The sequence below is a fragment of the Eucalyptus grandis genome, chromosome 9 (assembly GCF_016545825.1).
Source record: "Eucalyptus grandis isolate ANBG69807.140 chromosome 9, ASM1654582v1, whole genome shotgun sequence".
Classification (NCBI taxonomy): domain Eukaryota; kingdom Viridiplantae; phylum Streptophyta; class Magnoliopsida; order Myrtales; family Myrtaceae; genus Eucalyptus; species Eucalyptus grandis.
This window is the reverse complement of record NC_052620.1, coordinates 31,592,368-31,611,527: the sequence shown is the minus strand read 5'-3', so window position 1 is coordinate 31,611,527 and position 19,160 is coordinate 31,592,368. Positions and strand designations below refer to the sequence as shown.

General features: G+C 39.5%; 3 protein-coding genes across 3 annotated transcripts; all 3 read right to left on the bottom strand.

Moving 5' to 3' along the window:
- Positions 1-455: 455 nt before the first annotated feature.
- Positions 456-4,265, bottom strand: LOC104419294 (senescence-associated carboxylesterase 101). Its single transcript, XM_010030920.3, has 4 exons — positions 3,923-4,265; positions 3,390-3,750; positions 1,693-2,226; positions 456-1,460 (listed from the first exon to the last, which is right to left on the bottom strand). The coding sequence occupies exons 1-4, from the start codon at positions 4,093-4,095 to the stop codon at positions 615-617; spliced, it is 1,914 nt and encodes a 637-aa protein (XP_010029222.3). The 5' UTR covers positions 4,096-4,265; the 3' UTR covers positions 456-614.
- Positions 4,266-6,086: 1,821 nt separating this feature from the next.
- Positions 6,087-16,233, bottom strand: LOC104419293 (GPI ethanolamine phosphate transferase 1). The gene is made up of 18 exons (XM_039301700.1): positions 15,740-16,233; positions 15,117-15,308; positions 14,831-14,990; positions 13,932-14,224; positions 12,816-13,030; positions 12,660-12,734; positions 12,429-12,495; positions 11,716-12,041; positions 10,759-10,992; positions 10,465-10,652; positions 9,784-9,925; positions 9,568-9,676; positions 8,910-9,012; positions 8,599-8,788; positions 8,057-8,155; positions 7,915-7,973; positions 6,803-6,908; positions 6,087-6,666 (listed from the first exon to the last, which is right to left on the bottom strand). The coding sequence occupies exons 1-18, from the start codon at positions 15,975-15,977 to the stop codon at positions 6,502-6,504; spliced, it is 2,961 nt and encodes a 986-aa protein (XP_039157634.1). The 5' UTR covers positions 15,978-16,233; the 3' UTR covers positions 6,087-6,501.
- Positions 16,234-16,946: 713 nt separating this feature from the next.
- LOC104419292 (gibberellin-regulated protein 14) lies at positions 16,947-19,064 on the bottom strand. Its single transcript, XM_010030918.3, has 4 exons — positions 18,895-19,064; positions 18,771-18,809; positions 17,837-18,098; positions 16,947-17,508 (listed from the first exon to the last, which is right to left on the bottom strand). Exons 1-4 carry the CDS (start codon positions 18,952-18,954, stop codon positions 17,324-17,326), a joined length of 546 nt encoding a protein of 181 aa, XP_010029220.3. The 5' UTR covers positions 18,955-19,064; the 3' UTR covers positions 16,947-17,323.
- Between the last annotated feature and the right edge of the window lie 96 nt (positions 19,065-19,160).

Here is a 19,160-nt window from a genome sequence, read left to right as displayed (position 1 = left end):
ATTTTGTGGTATTCAGTAAATGGCTGGAAGATGCCGAGAACGCGGTGGACAAGAGAAGGACGGAGCTCTGGGCTTTAAAGGCTTCAAGTTCAACTCCATGCCCAGGAGCTATTAAAGCCTCTTTCAGAAGCCAAAACAATGATAAATGCGACGATCCTTGTAAAGCACAAGTTGGAAATGAGTAATCAGTTCCAGCGGACGTAGGGAGAGATTGTTAACTCAGCTTAAATTGTATTTGGCATGATTCAGTCAATCTCTCCGCTTCAACAAGAGGGGCCTTTTGATAATAAAGCATTAAAAATGCTTAATAAAGTTACAGCAATCTTTTTTCTTTGCCTTTTTTGCTATGCTGTTGTGGTTGAAATTGCTCGTTTTTATTATAGTCTTGTGACAATAATTTTCCATCGAGTCAGAACCAGCACTGTAAGGAACAAACGTATGAGTAATTCCAGAAGTGGAAAAAACAGAAAGGCTTTAAAAACATAAATTATTGCCTTCCGAATCAAATTTTTGAACTCGAGATGAGCAATGGTGCAAAGAGAATCCAAATCAATTCAAGCAAAGCATCAACAAATCGAGTGAAATGGGCACATTCTTGCTCTTATGGTACACTATCATTTACATTCAAATGCTGAGGTACCTGATTTATACCGGTACAAGTCGCCATTTGTCATGAAATCAGCGAGTTGCGAGTTGTGAGAAGCTCCCATCATTTGCTTCGCCAATATATCGTCATACTCCCTCCACCATTGCATGTAGCTGCTGCTATCCAAGAAAATATCAGTAGAAACCGAGTAGTTCTTGAGCAAATTCATGACATACCCCTCGAACCAGACCAATTTTTCTATTTCTGTGCTGTTCGATCCTCCGCTGTTCAACAACCTACACGATATTCGTGCCTCCTCCACATGTGCCCAGAAGCACGAATCCTCCGTGACGCTCAACATGATCTTCTTCATCTTCGAATCGTTAGGGACACTCTTTGCTGTCTGCTTCGGATGTTTGTCCAACCAGTCTTTCAATAGCTTGAAGTGCTTGGATCTCCCTTGAGACATGTAACCTCTTTTGCCCCATTTATAGTAGTCAGCTATGTGGAGCGGTTCGACCAACCTCCGATAGTTTGTTCCTCCAAAAAGCCAGCGATTCCGCAGCGGTTCTCCCTCTCTCTGAGGCCTCTTCTCCGCATTTTCCACCACCTGTTCCCAGTAATCAGTGAGCTTTCTCACAAACTTAACGGCTCCATAGTCACGCCTAGCCATTTTGTTTTTGAAGCTGTCGTAATAACCACAACCGTGGCCATCGTTTTCGCATTTCTTCTTGTACCATTCCAAATTAGCCATGCACACTTTCATGTCATTCAAATCCTTTGCTGGATCAAATGCTTTATTCTTTTGTTCTAGGACATCTTTTTCAGACTTAACTATCTCCCTCAACAGAGCATCGACATCCATATTCTGCGGCTGCCATGACAATGTAAGTTCAGTAAATGAACTTCCAAAAGGTAAGAGGAAAGCATTCATAACAAGGGGAGCGAATTTTCCTAGTTAAGTATGTGAAGCTAAAAGCTGGGATACAATGCATTTTGATTTATACGACAAAGCACACTTCTGGTTTCAACTAGAACGATTGTGAAATCCCCTCCTGAGATGTTTTCAGAACGTGTATGCAAAAGAAGGTATAATAAGTAGTTACCTGAATTTGCAGAAGGCCAACTGCTGCAACTTGTGCAGTTATCCCAGCTTCAAATAAATCAGTAACAGGCACACTAAATTCAAAGTGGCTCTTGCAAATCAATTGTTGTTCAAGACATTTAATGATGCTCTCATAATTGACAATTTGGGCACTATCTAGGCTCCTGGGGGCTAGCAACTCAATTATGGATTTAGGGGCTTCGAAACATGCACTACCCGATTCGGAACACACAAGAAATGTTCCAAAAGGCTTGTATAGGTTCTGCTCCGTGGTCGACGGGTGAAAGATTTTGGGGAAACAGTCGTCCTTATGAACCACATGCATGAAGCAAGCACTCCAGGTTGGATTTTGCAATACTGCTTGTTGGAAGCCGTTGTCCCCGATGAGGGGCGAACGAAATGTGATGCAAAGCGGACGCTTTGTGGTTTCCGTACCGAGTGTGTGTAGGAGCCATAATGTGAAAAGAGAGGCAATGGATCCACCCAAACAATCTCCAGTTATAATGTGTGGAATAGACTCGCGGGGATTCACTACCTGCAACAAAACTGGATGAGCATCGACAAACACAAGTCTCTGGGGCCAGTCAGATTTCCAACTTGCAGCATGCGTCCCGAAGTCAGTTTTGCAGACATAATCACAACATTTCCCTTTTCATATTATTGCGGAAAACAGGCATTTATAATAATATAAATAAAATTATGCACCAAAATTACAATCACACTCAAGTCACTCAAAGATTCTCACTATTTCCCAACTACTAGTACACTCAATAATTGACATAGAATTTAGACCTCACAATTCCTCACAATACAATCTATCAATCTCACAAAGGAATTCACAGATTTTCCCACAAAATTAATTGGTTTCAAAACACTGTTATTTTTCTGGTGAAATAATTCACTTGCAAGCCGCACAATTGATTGTCACAGCCAAAAGTCAGGCAAAAAACCAAAACCATCTCTTATATACATAATATTTTGATCCAAATCAGCCAACCCCTTTTAGCATACTCAAATTAGGAGATCTATTCAAACGTAGTCTAACTCCAAACCAGATTCATCGTTGCTCCATATGTTCGGTCTACCAAAAGTCCACTCAAGACTTTCCTAATTTACATCAAAAGTCCGATTTGGAATTTCTACTTGGACGGGGTCCCTCAAACTAGAAGTGCTCTCAGCAAATATTGTGGTCAGTCAGAAAAGATGTCGAACGAACTTTTTCACACCAGACTCAAGATTCAGACATTGACAATTGACACTAGTGGCATGCTTAAGATTAACTGGAAACGTTTTGATCCTTATTTCTCTTATCGGCTCCGAATGGGATTAAGGTCAACTCAACTGAAAAAGATTGGAAAAGGCGACGGGCCATTGATGCCACAGGAACTGTTCAGACAATTTGACCGACTGCTCATCATCACCCATTTTGCCAAAAGATGCAAGCCACGCTCTGAAAGAAGCAAGAAAGGGGGCGATCCACTTTTCACTCAAATAAAGCTAACTTTATGTGAAGAAGACAGCTCAAAACGATCATCGGCGAAGCAATTATCAGAGCACATGTATGTATTGCAGCAACCCCACTTCAACAAGACCTAATTTCTAAATCTGAGAGACTAAGCAAAGCTCGTTGACTTTCAAAATTAGTAACTCCAGCTCATAAATTACTCGAAAAGAAACGATAGATAAAAGGATGTTTACCTTAGTTCTCAGGTCATAGAGCTTATCTTGGAGAGAGTTGAACAGAGAGATCGCCTCCTTGTTTATTGCAAAAGACGGGTTCTTCTTGGAGCAGAGAAACTGAAACTCGGAGGCCTCCGATGAAGAAGATTCGACCAAACCGCTCTCTTCTTGGAGATAACTTGCAGCAACCGGAGGCGTCACAAAAGCAATGACCTTGTATCTCGGGTATTCAAATTCTTGAATCTTCACGGTTTCGGAAGATGAGGGGCTTTGGTGGTCGCGGTCAACCTGGGACCGGAGTTTAGAGATTGCAGCCCATGAATTGCCAAGAATACCGGAGGACACGGCCAGGTTCGCCAAATCGAGTCCGTTGCTGTATCTGCCAAAAAACAAGAAAACGACATCAAGAACAAGAGACCAACTTGAGGAACTAAAAACAAGAACGCGTCTCCTTTTCGCGGATTCCGAAGATGGGTCTCTTTCGCTTTCGGAACAAACCATAAAGTCGAGGAAAGCTAAAAGGAGCTTGCTCCTTTTGCTACAATACGTACAGAGGTTCAGCGGCTATTTCATAGTCCATCGTCGGAGGAGCACGGTTGTTGGATTGCTGTTCTTGCGGCAGAACCGGCGAGTCGATATCTGTTGAATTGCGCCTCTTGGGATTTGGAGAATTGATACAGTCAGGATCAAGAGGTCGTTTGCGTTTGCTCCACAAATTCCCCATGGACAAACCCAAAACCAGGCATTTAAGCTCGAGATATCCCGAGCAAAAGGAATAGGCCGGTTCCTTGGTGAGCTCCTTTTCTCTTGTAAATTTTATGGTATTGTGAGGTGAATTTTCCGGAAATGAGCGTGCGTCGACGTTCGAGGACAATATTCCTTGTTTAATGCTAAAAGCTGTTTCAACTCCCCCAACAGGCCAATGGGAAAAGAGGACGACGGGCACGAACTCCAAAATATTCACGCGGGAAATTAACGTCTTTTCTTTTTTTCTTTTTTTTAAAGAAATAAGTATTAAGTTCTACAACTTATCAAAATGTATTTGGTCCTAAAAACATACTGAAAAATGCATTTAAGTCCTAAAACTTGTCAAATTATTTCAAACGAGTCTAAAATCGACGCGTTAGCATTTTCCGTTAAAAATGCCGACGTGGCATTTTAAATAATTTTTTATTTTCTACATGAATTTTTTTAATTATTTTTTAAAAAATTAGATTTAAAAACTAAAACAATCAAATTTATTCATTTTATCTTATTTTCACCAAAAACTTTTTAAAAAGTTAAAATATTTATTAAAAAAACATTTTAATTAAAAATATTTTTTAAGTTAAAATATTTATAAAAACATATTTAAAAAGTTAACATTATTTTTTAAATTTATTTTTAAAAATTTTAAAAAAAAAAATTTTAACTTTTCTTTTTAGTTTTTGTTGAAAATAAGATAAGAATAAATTTAATTTTATAGTTTTTAAATCTAATTTTTTTTAAAAATGGATAAAAATTAATTAAAAAATAAACCTAGAAAATAAAAAATTATTTAAAATGCCACGTCAGCATTTTTAATGGAAAAAGCTAACGGCGTCGATCTTAGGATTCATTGAAACAATTTAACAAATTTTAGGACTTAAATGTACTTTTTGCAAGTTTTAGGATCGAAACGCATTTTGTGAACAAAGTTATATGTGACTTCCTGGAACACTTATCCCTTTTTTAAATTCAACCGTGTGGCCTAGAAAACAGATATGTCCTTTGCGTGCCTTAAACTGGTTTGCTTTTGTTCTGACCCCAACAAAAAAGATAAGGATAAAAAAAAGCCGGTTTGCTTTTGTAATAAGTTATCTTTCAACTGCAAAATGTCCTTTTCTTTCTTGGCTGAGTCTGTATGAGGAAGGTGCTTTGGAAAGTCGTTGGCAATTATATGGCAAGGAAGGCAAGTAATGACTTCCTCGTGTCTTAGTCTCCATTGAGATTTCTTCTTCTTTTTTATTTAGGGTTTTGCTAGCATAACGGTTATGACTTGTTATAAGCTATAAATTCTTTAAAAAGTTGACTTCACAACAATTTATAATTATTTATTATTTAATTTTTCTGAACTGTCATTATCACGATAAATTAAAAACCATCCCTCAATCATTTCTCTTTTTTTTTCCTTTTTATTCCTTTTGCCAGGATTTCTTGATTGCAACCTTTGAGTGTAACTAGAGTTAGACACGATTTCATAACTCGAGTCAAATCCAACCATCTAGACTCGGATGCTGCTCGACATTCAATTTGAGCATAACTTAGTCTATGACTTTAGCATAAACTCACTTTCGTGAAGTGTAAGAAAAGAGTAAACTTCCACAAGCCAAAGCTCAAACTCGAACCAAAATAAAATAAAAATATGCATACTGACAAACGTAAGAATTACATTACCGATCAGACTCTTGAGTCAATTGGGTAGAGTAGTCTTTCATGTTCGAGCTCGTTTCCATCCAATATCTATTGAAATGAGAACGTGTTTCTCCAATTGGTCGTGCACTACCTTGTAGGTCTTTTCTTCATCAATGCGTTTTAAAAACGCGTTGACGATTGCATCATGTACGAATGAATCTTTCTCTACAAGCGTTTGAAAAGTCGTTGAGTGCGTTTTGTCCACCTGCTGATCCTTCTACCTTAGGGACGAAGGAAATTTGGCGGGCGCCGGCCAAAAGGCTTTATCCTCAAGTAGGCATGGACACAAGACTCGGAGAAAACCGTCACATAAATGGGAAAAGCATCTCTTCCATACAAAAGTGTCCCGCAGCAGCATCAACAGAAAAATAAACTAATTCATGATGGAAGTTGAACGCTAGAACAAAGCCGACTATGCTTCCGCAAGATCAAGTTAGAAACTAAGCTCTATTTCGCCAGGTGAAAAATTGTCAAAACTGTTGTGTATAGGTCAATCGATATAATGGAGGCAAGTGCAGCGAGGCGTTCGTGTATGGAAGTCTCCATGACCGGACTTCACCAATTGGCTCCATATTACTGGCCACGTGATCTTGGCCTTGACACAAAGAACCAGAAAAGAATTGAATCATGTCCCTCAGATCCCACCGTCATATAAAACTGGCAACTGATCTCGAGGCTCCAGTCCAACTTCAAGGGATCATCGTACTTTACGAGACGATGGACGATCTGATCTAGTTCTGATGTCCTTTGTGTATATGTCGGTGAGAGCGAAAAGTAACAGCACAAACACAACTTGAGCGCTCACAATCCCAAAATGACTGATGCTGTTACCGATCTCCATCCAGCTTCCTGTATTGCGGACCTGATATTAAATAAAAGTGATGGCAAGTTAGGTTGGCAGAACAAGAACTACAATTAGAAATAAGTTATGCGAGCAAGCTAGACAATGGAAGCTGATAAAATTATAGGGAGGAGAAGTACAGCAAAAATATGGTTACCAGAAAGAAAAAGTGGATGGTCATCACATCTGAAAATAATATAACAAGGAAATAACATCCTGATCGCGGAACTCGAATCAGTTTGGCTATTGCACTAAAAGTACATCTGCATTTACAGAAGACAGATTATCATCAGATAAGTAAATAGGCAGTTACAACATTTATCACATCAAAAGCTACAAGTTTCAAACTATTAAGAGACTAGTTCTATTATCATAAAGGTAAATGGCACACAATCGACCGATGAGAAAAGATCATCTCACAAGAAAGCAGAAGTAAAGAATGGATCAGTGACCTTCAAAAGGCATATGTTCGAATAATCATTTCCACTAACCAATGATTCACGAGTTAAGAAAGTCATGAAGCATATGGCATCTAGGTCAAAGGTTGACCACAAGAACTAAAATTGCAACTAGACTTGCAGTGCGGCTCGCTGCTTTTGCAGTATAGCATTCTTAAAGGAACACATAATTCAGAATACCAAGTTCTATTAATTAACACTACATACCACCTTGATAAAACCAGAAATTTCAGCGCTCATGAAACTCTGGTTTACGATAGTCCATAAACAGAGACTTCAATATTTTTTAATTTTAAGCCTTTCCAGACAATAGATATATCTTAGATCTGGATACATGGCAGCTCTGCCAGATCTTGGTCCACATATACAGATTGCACCCAAAAAAAAAAAAAAAACCAATCATGGTTTTAGTTGTAGCAAATATAAAATCAGTTAACCTCCCCCAGGCAGTATGAACAACACAGAAGGCTCATCATCCATTAAGATTGATTTAAAAATAACAGGGTCTTCTCATAAAAATATTTTGGTAAATGCTTTGAGCGCAATGAGATGACCTACATTCTCTATGGGCTACAAGCTGATAAAAGAAGCAAAGAAAGAAAATCTCTCACAGGGAAAACCAAAAAAAGGAAAAAAAAAATACAAGATAACTAACCAAAAATCATACCCTAAAAAAAAAACAAAAATCGGGTGATCAAAGCGCAACTGTCCATTGTAACTACTAGCAATCAACAAATCTTTTATTTTCAATGGACTGCCATCTTTTGATCTGCCAATATACTTGCTCTCACGGGAGAAACTAAGAACTTACATGACAAGCAGGAATGGTATGAACAACTTGAAGATAAGTAGGGCTGCCATTAGAAAAGGCTGCAATGACGGCAACACACATCAACTTAGTGGAAGCTTTGTTTTGAAATGGAAAGAAGTTGTCACTAACGGGGGTTACTTACACTGAAAACAGTTATAAATCGGTACACAGATGAAATTTCAAAGCTTGCAATGCTCGCAAAATTCCCCGTCCCGAAAAAGGCAACATTGAAGAGTACCATCTGAGAAAAAGAGACATTAAATAACACAAATGGCTCCTATTATCTGAATAGTGAAAGGAATTTAAGGAGATATGAAATCATATAGGAAGGCACCCAATTCTGCAAGTTTTTGCACTCCAAAAACATTTAGCATTGCCAACAATTACTTGAGGACCATATTGATAAGAAAAGACAGCTAGTGAGCCCATATGATGACTTTATGTTCACATTTTCTCCAAGCATGCTTATTGAATCTATTTAATGCGCTTGCTTAGCTGAAAAAATTCTCTGTTGAAAAATTATAGCAATTAATCAATTAGGATACAACTATGCCAACCACAAATAACACATGCATAAGCCATCTTTTCTCCAAATGATATGCAATTTTTTCTTAGAAAAATAAAGAGAGATTAAGTGACCCAAATTATTTTAAGGGCAAGATGGAGAGAGGAGAAGGAACTTACAAAAATTAGAGGAATTCTCACATCAGAGAGCCGCAAGTATCTATCATCAGTTTCAAGAACCGCATTTTCCACCATGCTCATATTGGAGACAGTATTCTTCTCAGTTTTACTTAAATAGAGCAGTGTGTTTTCAAAAAGTAACCACGCCACAAGTGCAAGAGAAAGTGCTCCATAGAAGACAGCTTCATATCTACCATGTACCATATAAAGGGCAAAGAGGAAAATACATGAAGCATTGTTCTAACAGGATGTGTGTCTTGAAAGTTAGAAATACATAGGCAGATGAAAGGGAGTATATAAAAGAGGTTTACCCAATAGATAGAAGAAGGAAAGGGGGAGCAAAACCAAGAAATATAGAAGTCAACCGAGATAAGAGGGTATTTTCCGAAAACAAAGGAAGAATCATAGAAGAACCTACAAATAGAGAGGACACTGCACGATTAGAGATAAATAGAGTTAAATGCACAAAATAATAGCAGTAAGCATCAATTGATTTGTGCAAACAACAGACTAGGAACCTAGATATAAGTCTAGTAAAAGAACACAAAATCATGAGGCAATGAAACAATCATTTGAGTTCCAAAAATAAGTCTGCTATGCTATGTCACAACATATCTATTTACAGGGAACACAGTTGCATTTCAATGGATTATGTTGATCCTCCTCAAAGGCCTCTCTGTCTATAGACGGATTCTGAAGCACCAGCCAATGCAACAAGTCAGTATGTCTAGTTCACTTCTGACGTTTGGCACAACTGTAGCACCAGTACCCAAGCAACCAGGTCATGATTGTTATACAAGTGACTCTCCCTCAGATGGAGATTTTAATCAGAGAAAAATGACATTCCAAAAGAACATAAATAAGTATGCCAGTAAAGATAATGAAAATGGAAAGCCACTTTAATCTTCAAATTGGCCGCACAATGGAGCAAAAAGTTTGAGTAAACAGCAAGAAGGGACCACAGCATACCAGCAATGAGCCAATTCAGGAACTGGTGAAGTATATGTAGCTCTTGGTTCTGCATTCTGTGCGATGTCGAAAGTGATACCATCATTGAGGACAACCCCACCAATAGTACCTATCAGATGAGGCAAAAGAACTGGTCTTAGTGAAAGAATGGTAAGAAAGTCATCCCGTGAAAGCTGATGAAATTTCCAAAGAGAAGGTAGACATAACAACATGCACCTGCAAGAGGAAGAGCACGGAGAACTTTGACTTTTTCATGTCATGACTACAGATACTTGACCAATACTTACTGCCTTCTGCATGCTTGTCTAGCCACCTTGCAGCTACTCCTATAACAGTGATCATAACTCCGCTAGATATCCTATACAAAATAGTCACAATGCCCAGCATAGGAGCAAAATCAGCTGATGTTAATGCAAAAGAAAGTCAAGGTCAACTGAGGATGACACGTATATACAGGTGGAGGCCTCTTTTTTCATTCTTTCCATGGAGAACCCAATGCTTTGTACAACTTAACATTAGTGGCTAGTCATCTACATAAAGTAGAACAACTACACCAAAGATGACAAAGCTTCCATTTTCCTAATTGGCAGTGACATGAAAAAGAATTTTTCATGGTATTTTCTGCATGAAAAAGGAACCAGATGCTCCAAATAGAATATGTGGCATAGAGAAAGAGTGTTTATATTAACATATGCAATCCTTGATAATGGTGAAAATCTCACAGCAGGACCCTCAAGTTGGGATATTGAAGAAAAAAAGTAGATAAAGGTAATACAAAGCCCACCCCTCCAAAAGAAAAGAAATGAAAAACAAACTTATAAGTGTATGAAAGAACAAGTGCAGACTTGCCACTCTAACACTCTGAAAAATAAGTCATAGTTTAGTAAAGTGACATACACCAATGGATTATTATCAGGAATTTCAGCTGGCATCAATGTGAATCCAGACAGGAACCAACAGGCCAAGCAAACAAAAGCTGGTATCTGAGATCTCCATGGAATCAAGTAGAACAGGTAACAAAAGGCAGTAACCCCCGCAAAAAGGAAACACCATGTATATAGCTTCCTCTCAGTGAAGCTGTTAACCTGATGAATAAATAAAGAGAAAAATTCAGAATGCAAAATTGTCTATTCACCTGGGCCAATGCAAGGAGTTTGCCCAGATTTATCAAATTTACATTTGCGTCCATACCAGGAATTCAGCTATCATGACAGAGACAGCAAGGGTAGCTAGAAGTTTAAGGACATAATTTAACTTCTCTCCACGTAAGTATCTCCAAAGTGCTTTTAAGAACTGATGCTCGCCAATTATTCGTGTCCAAAGAAATATGGTCATTGCAATGTATGCATGATAAAGAGGAGGAGACTGCTCCCAGAATAAAATCATAGACACAAGTCCCATTGCAGCAGATCCACATACAAGTATCTGCCATGATGGGAATTGAATGTCAGTAAGAAGAACCTGGGAAAAAATGCAAGAAGCAGAGTTTGTCCCTAAAATGGGAAAATAGATCCATCAGAAGGCCCATCCAAAAAAGAAAGAACTGTTCAACAGATAAAAGGCAACCATATTATATCCAAGAAAAATCCAGCTAGAAAGCAAGTGACAAAAACAAATTGACCGGAGTTTATGCCATGAGACTCATGAGCAAAAGAGTAACTTTCCTTACTAGTAAGCACAAAAAGAGTTTCTCAAACAACAATGCGCCTATGATAAACCAAGAAAAGGTCAAGAGTATGGTAGAAGCTGCAATCCCCATCTGATTACTTAAATCCCTTTTGACTGGTTCTAATGACAACGCTTCCACCGCGAAGGCTGCCTTCCACAACCCCACCCCCAACCTAAATTACCATATGTTTCGTTCAGCATGCAGTTTGCAATGCATAGATGGGAAAGGATTTGTGATCTAGAAACTTAATCTCTTGACATTTGTTTATAATGCCATGCCGAAATGTGTGCACATCTCATGTCTAGTTCTACAGTCTTCTTTTTTCTCCCTAGTGGATAAGTAATATAGGAGGAGGAAGATAAATTGAACTTCAGGCATTTGGAATCTTGATAAGGGTGGACAACTACTAGTTAAACCCTTCTTCCTCATGTCTGTATTCTCATTCAATACAAAAACCACAAACAAGGTTTACACATTACTTTTCTGGTGTCTTTTTTCTGCTGCACTGCTCTCTCCTTTCGGAATAGAACACCCGGCAATGACGTATAAGATTGCAGCACATGGAGAACGAGATAGAGCATCCAACCAATATATCCCGAAGTAATTACAGCCATCAGCATCAGCCAATCATAAGTTTGAAAATAATGAAGGCCTTCAAGAGCCAAACTCCTTAAATCTTCACTTCGCTTCAATGCAGCTTTGTAATCTCCGATGGAGATCAGTTCCTCAATTTGGTCCACAACTGACATATAGTGCTCTAGTGGTTTGAATGGCTTGAAGAATAATGTATTTGATTGCTTTATATCTGAACTTGTCAAGCCGATAGTCAAAAGAAACTATGTTGTCTCCTTTCAATCCATGCACACAAATCCGAAACTCAATATGAAAAAACATATATATCATAATAAGTACGTTTGCAACATATGGCAGTTCATCTAATGGAAATATATGTCAAGAGGATGCGCTTTATATTGTTAAACAATATAGAACATAGATCTTATTTACAAGACTTTATCTGACATGCTAAACTATTGCCTAAGTATCGAATAGAAATTATGTGAACAGCAAAACTGAGATTACACGTAAAAAAATAGGGTAAATTTCAAAAGAAGACTGCAATGATTTGAAATTCCAAGAAAGCTTCCTCAAAAATCATTTTACCAAGACTGAACCTGACTTGAGGATAGGATACGTGATTTATGAAGGAACTGGTTTAGTATTTGTTTTGTATTGGACAGCACAGCTTCAACTTCCTCTGCCTGCAAATGAAAGAAAAGGTTTTCTCTTGTTGCATCAGGAAAATATCAACATAGAATGAAGATTCCACGTTTTCTTTAGATTGAAAAAATCATTTAATAAATAAATTTAATCATACTTTTGACAGAATTCAACATCTATAGATGTTACACTACTTAGAACTCACCTCATTCATATCAATGTATCCAAGAGGCAAATTTCCCACTGAGTTCATTGGACATGGCAAACCAATAAGAGTTGACTGCCATAAATCAAACAAATAAAATTTATGAACAATCCACATAGGCTAACAAATTGATAAAATAAAACCAATCTGTTATACCATAAGAGGTGCAATATCAGCTTGATTGACATCCACTCTTTCAATGCCACTAAGGCCCCACACCGTAGGTGTTGGCGTGTCATGCATATGCTCATCAACAAACCGGCCATGATCAGAGTGGTCACTGGCAGAAGCTGATTTGGGATATTTAACCCCAGCTCCCCAAACAACAAGGGGTGTGTCAGTGTTGGAGGGATGCCCATCTCCATGACTTCCTATCAGATACAACTTAATCATATTAGCTTCAGCATCTAAAAGGTACCGGAGAAAAATTACGAATGAACAAATACTTATGAGTGCCTGGCAGACTCAAAAAGAAAAAGAGCATGATGAGAGTCCTCATAGCTGAACAGCAAAACATTCTATCTTATAGGATTGTTTTCTTTTTAGCTTATGAAGGACTAAAGGTTGGCCAAGGGAGCACCTTATTATTGCTGGTGCACCCAGCAAAACAGCAAAAGGATGGATATGCTCAAATGAGGCAGCAAGCACCAAACCATTGCTATTAATTAAGTGATCGAGGTTAAATTCAGTTCAAGTACAATATCAAATTGAAGGTCTCATTGGGAAAAAACTCTGTGGGTCAGCAGTTAAATTGCCAATACTAATGAATACACAATCAATTTAACCAGACTACAGCTCTAGCTTTCCATTCAAATCAGGTTTCATATTTTGATTGGACATTGATAAAATAATTATTCGGCCCAATACAAAATTCAATCTATATATTAGCATGTGAAACTAGAGAAATCCTTGCCATATGTGACGACTTTTACATCCCATTAGATGAACCATAAGATTTGGGGCACATGACCATAAGAGGAAAAGTTGAACATGGATTATCCAGTAGTGGACACAGATTTGCCAATTGCAACCATCCAAAAGACCCTAGCAATGACTTACAGCACATCATCTAACAGAGGCAAGTTTGATCAGCAGGAAATGCAAGGACAAAAGCTAGAAATTGAGTTAAGAGATAACTGGGCGGCAGAAATGCACACCTTAATTTTATATTACCACAAGAAAAATTTTGCTTAACAACTTCGCATGCTTATTAGAAAATTCACTTCAGCAACTTTTTCCAGAAATGAAAAAGAAAAACGCGTCATATCAAACCTTTGTCGCTCATTCCGTGATCAGCTGTAAAAACATACGCAGTGCGATTATCTTTGTAATAACCTTCAACGAGATCAAAAACACGTTTGGCAATGTGATCAACGACCTTAACATTATTGAGATAGATGGATGAGAAGGGTCGATGAGCATGTCCATTTGAGTCACAGCCTAGTAGATGGAGAAAGACAACCAGATTATCCTGTTGAAGTGCTTCTCTCAAGTCCTCATCGGTAAAAGACCTGTCCAAGAGGTTTTGAAATTGATCAAAAGACCACTCATCCAAAAGGATGCATCTGCAACAACAAAAGCAAATGTTAAAGATATGAGGTAAAGGAAAAAACACAAATACACCCTGACAGCAAATGAAGAGGAGATAAACAAAATAATTGAGTCTATGTCAACACTGACAAGCCACTTAGGCGTGAATTCAAGTCATATTAACGCCTGAAGTGGCCGCGTGTAGAAAGTGTAATAAGCACTAGTTTCAGAATTAGAGGAATTCCCAGAAAAACACTATTTATTTTTTATAAGGCACACCAATGCTCACTGAATCAACTGAGAAAACACCCAGATGCATTTAAGGAAATAAAATTAAATCTAAGTTACAGACAAAGTAAAGAGTAAAAACATGCCATAAGAATACTTTCTGAGAAAACTCTTCCATGCATATCTTAAGTGAGAGAGAGCGAGGGAGGGAGGCAGGTGCTCGGGTAATCTGTCATAGACTATAGGCACATACCAGATGAAAAATTACCACAGGAAGAACTAACTGCCAACATGAGTAGGCAATGAGAAAAATCTAATTTTTGAGGTATCACAAGCTATGGAAGTTTTTCTTAATCTAATGGCAAATTACCAAATTCATATCAAAAAGATTTTGAGTTCAACAGGGTGAGCACATACCAGTTGCAAAGTCTTCAAACTCATGTGGGTAGCTATTCCAAGTGCTATGTGGCAAGGCACCACAGAATATAGGAACTATGTCTGGGCTACCAAAGGCATACGTATGTTTGCTTCTATTAAATACCGAGTCAAATTCAACAGGATTAGCTTTCCATCCTGCCAAAGGAATGTCACCCATCAGTGAAGAATAACACCACATCCAGCACTCGTTAGCAGATAGGAGTCTAAGTTGGAGATGTTACATGCAACCGAAAAGTTCGATAAAATACACCGATAACTGACCTTTTGTCACAGCACTGGGGTCCTCATAAAACCCAGCTATAATAGCAACATGTCCAGGCCTTGATTCTGTAGGAGGACGAGCATGGGACACTCCCCAGCGACCTCTTTCTTTAATTATACTTCTCAAGAAAGGTGCTCTAAAGTGTCCTTCCGAATCCGGTTCATAAAATTTATCCGCACGCAAGCCATCCGCTGCAAATTTAAATTTCCACCTGTGTCAGAGAGTAACTTCTTGCTAGAAGTAACCGGCTCAGAGAAAGCTCGATAGCCAACTTTGAAGCAATCACAAAATGTTCAAGACTAAGTGTCCTCCATCACATAGACAGACAAATTAATAAAGACATCCCAAACTTTAACTTAAACACAGTTGAAATATAAAAAATCTACAGAGAAGCATCAAGCCTCTCCACTTTCAAGTTTCCAATCGTCAAGCTTACAATTGTCAGCCCATTTCTTTCATTTGAAAAACTAACAAACGCCGTCCAGGCAATGCAGTTTCCATACTTACAGAGTCACATTGAGCTAAGACCCAGCGGGAGCTCACACCCAAAAGAAAAAAATGCAAACTTGAGGTCGAATTTAAAAGGCAAAACCCCAAACAGGTGGTGGGCGCGACACCATACCAACGAGAAGAACGAGGCGCTTGGCGGGTGCGGAGAAGCGAGGAGCGACGGGATCCATGCCGTGGACAATGGGAGTCTTGAAGTAGATGTCGAATATGCTGAGCATGTACACGGCGTGGAGAGCCACCCCGAGGACCACCAGCCACCGCTCCCGCCTCTTCAGCCACCTCCGCTTCCCGCTGACGCCTTCTCCGGCTCGGGCATCGCCCGTCCCCAAGATCCCATCTTGGACCCCCATTGATCTCCGTCCTTCTCGCGGGATCTGCCCCTGGTATTCGGGGCTTCGGGATTGCTGGTATGGAGCTCGTGCAGAAGCGGAGCTCGAAGGGAAGCGCTCGGGGCTCTGCTCGGTTCAACGATTCAGACAGAGCGAACGCGCGAGCCGCGATAGGTGGTCGCCGGGAAAGATTGGCTGGTCAAAAACAAGAAAGTTGGAACCTTGGAAAGACATTTTTGTTGAGCTGTTGAGGGTTGAGGAAATATTCTATTTTCACCTGAGGATGTTTGGTTTGGCATGGCATAAGCTAATCAAAAATCTTTTTTTTTTTTCTTAATTTGTTGCTAAAACAAAAAAGATAGATATAATGAAAAGATACTAAATGTTTTCTTTATCTCTTTGAAAACTCCAATGCATTAAGAAAAGCAAGATCATATGTCCGATCAAATTCGCGTTTGACCCTATAAAATTTGAGATTCATTGTTCATATCTGTTTTCTTGATTTTAAAGTGATTAATTTATTAAGTAAAATTGACATGACGTAAGTATTTTTTCCTTAAATCTACATCCTTGCTTTCTTCCTCATCTAATTACATGCAAACATGTCCTGTCGTACATGTCATAATTGTAACAGCAGCCAGATGTTAGAATTTAAGATGACCTGAACTTAGGTTGGTAAAAACTCTTTCTAATACTAAGTGAAATGAGTTTAAATAATATCCTCAAAACAAAGAAACAAACGAAAATTACAATTTTTCAATGCTATTTAAAAGAAATTGGGCTTCTGTTGCATTTGCCTGTACAGCTTAGGACAGCTTTCAATTGCATTTCAAGTACTTCTGACAACATAGCACAGACACGACATTCATTCAGTCGCGATGATCGTGGGCAGGAGACGGTTCGTTCCTGCGATCCAAACAGGAGCATTGCATTCAAGAACCGTTTCAAATCAGATACCTTGTTTAGCAATGGCCTCGAAAGAGAGAGAGAAAGTAAAATTGTCGCCTATCTTGGATTAGGAACAAAAGATGAGCAGACGATAAGCTAAGCGGTTTTCTTACTTAGCAAGCTGATTCATTCAAGCGCTCAACGATTGTTGTCTAGTTCATTTGCCTTCACAAGCACTAGAACTAGAACCACAATAAAGTCATACAGAACCCAAACATAGACCAGACAGATACACGGATACTACTACTGATCCGATATTCCCGGACCATCATATCTTCCCTGGACGTTGTCCACCATATGTAGTTACAATGGAGAACCAGCAATTTTCCATCCTCCAAATTTATTTAGCATCTGCGTTGTTTTGTTGTAGGACGTCGGTGAGACTGATATGCTGGAGATCATGAGTTTTGCAGTTGCCTTCACGGGCACTTGATACGGTTCCCGTGAGTGGTCATGTCGGTGTAGCACTTGCCACACCGCTCTCGGTTTCCATAAGTCCCTGGCGGCACACATTTGCACCGGTCGCAGCACGTCATGCAAGCCCTCGTGCACACATTCTTCCTTGAGTGCAACTTGCATCTCTGGTCGCACAGAGGGATACAATCTGCAGCAACCAAAAAAGGCTCACCCAACTTAGTGTAATCAGATCCATAATGTCTGTGAAAACCAGATACGCTGGTAAAAAGTTGCTAGGCTACATAAGATTGTGTTGCAGTGTTGGGGACTTCCGGTAATTTTCACAATGTGAAAATGCTTTTGATTATTTTCCTCCGCCACATGACGATGCTCCTTTATAGTAAGAAAAGTTGGACTATGTATCCATGGTTAAGGTCCTAACAATCCCGTCATCGCCATCCTCTGAGAGGACCGGAATATGTTGTGACAATACATGGCATGATAGACTAGAGGTCAAGGATGCGTTGTATGGTTACCTGCTTTTGACCTGACCGGTGGCAGTGGCGGAGATGCAGGAGGTGTGACCGGTGGCACAGTAGGCGGTGGCTTAGCGACAGGAGGGAGCGGAGGTGGCAGCGGCTTAGGGACGGGAGGCAGAGTAGGGGGAGGCTTAGTGACCGGTGGCAGAGGAGGTGGGGTCTTAGTGACCGGGGCAGGGGTAGGAGGTGCCTTCACAGGAACTGTAGCCGGAGCTGGCGCCTTCACCGGAGCCGGTGTTGGGATCTCGGCATATGGGGCCTACACATATTCCCACAGTGACAAATCAAAGCAAGTCAAGCAGTTATGCTCCTTTTATTGCAGATCTAAACTTCAGCTAGAAGGATTTCCCATTCACAAGGTCATCTTGCACTTCGGTTCAGTTCGTTACTCCTTAATGACTATAGAACAAAAATTTTGCATCGCCATTAAAAGGTCTCTCATGTATCTATCAAGTGTACCAATAAATATACCGACGTGATCATGCACTTCAACAAGGATGAACAACCGTTCATCCATGACAGCAGATCAGCGCGGCAAGGGTGCCATATAGAAGGTTCTTCCCCAAATTGGGAGGAGTATTTAGTCCGTGTGTTTGACTCAGATACTTTTGGAGGGATCATGTGTTTTTGACTTAAAATAGCTCGCTGTCCCACTCTTACCCACTCACCTAAACCTATGACTAAACTTCCAATACGGTGCCAACCATCACCAAAAAGAGCACATGATGCAGACCAAGGCATATCATTCAAAAACCAGATATCTAAGCATCATTATTGAGGGATCATTTTCTCCCCCCCAAAAAAAGAAAAGAAAAAAAAAAACATAGCCCAAGAACCATGGCCAAAGGAAATACTTAGTTGATGACCTTCATCATCTAAACCAAAGGAAAACAAGTTCGTTTAAACAGACTATCTTGATCCCACACATTACCTTCAAAATGAGTTTCTCCTCATTGTCAGCAGATGAAACCTACCAAAACGAAGTTAACACCAGATTAGATGTGCCCCAAATGGCAACAAGCTCATTACACACCAAATTACACACGAGGTCATACCCGGGTAGTGATCAGAGGAAGAAGAAGACCCAACACCAGGAGCACAGTTTTTGAAGCCATTCTGTGGTGGGAACTCGCAGAAAGCTGAAGCGAGAGAGCTGGAGTGATAAGCTCACCTACTAAAGTAATCACTGAACCAGCATTATACAACTCCTCCACCTCCAGCTTTAAATAGAGGTTCAGAGTACAGAGAGAGAGAGAGAGAGAGAGAGAGAGAGAGTATGGCGCCAAATAGACATTCTGTACCATAAAACGTTGCACTAATT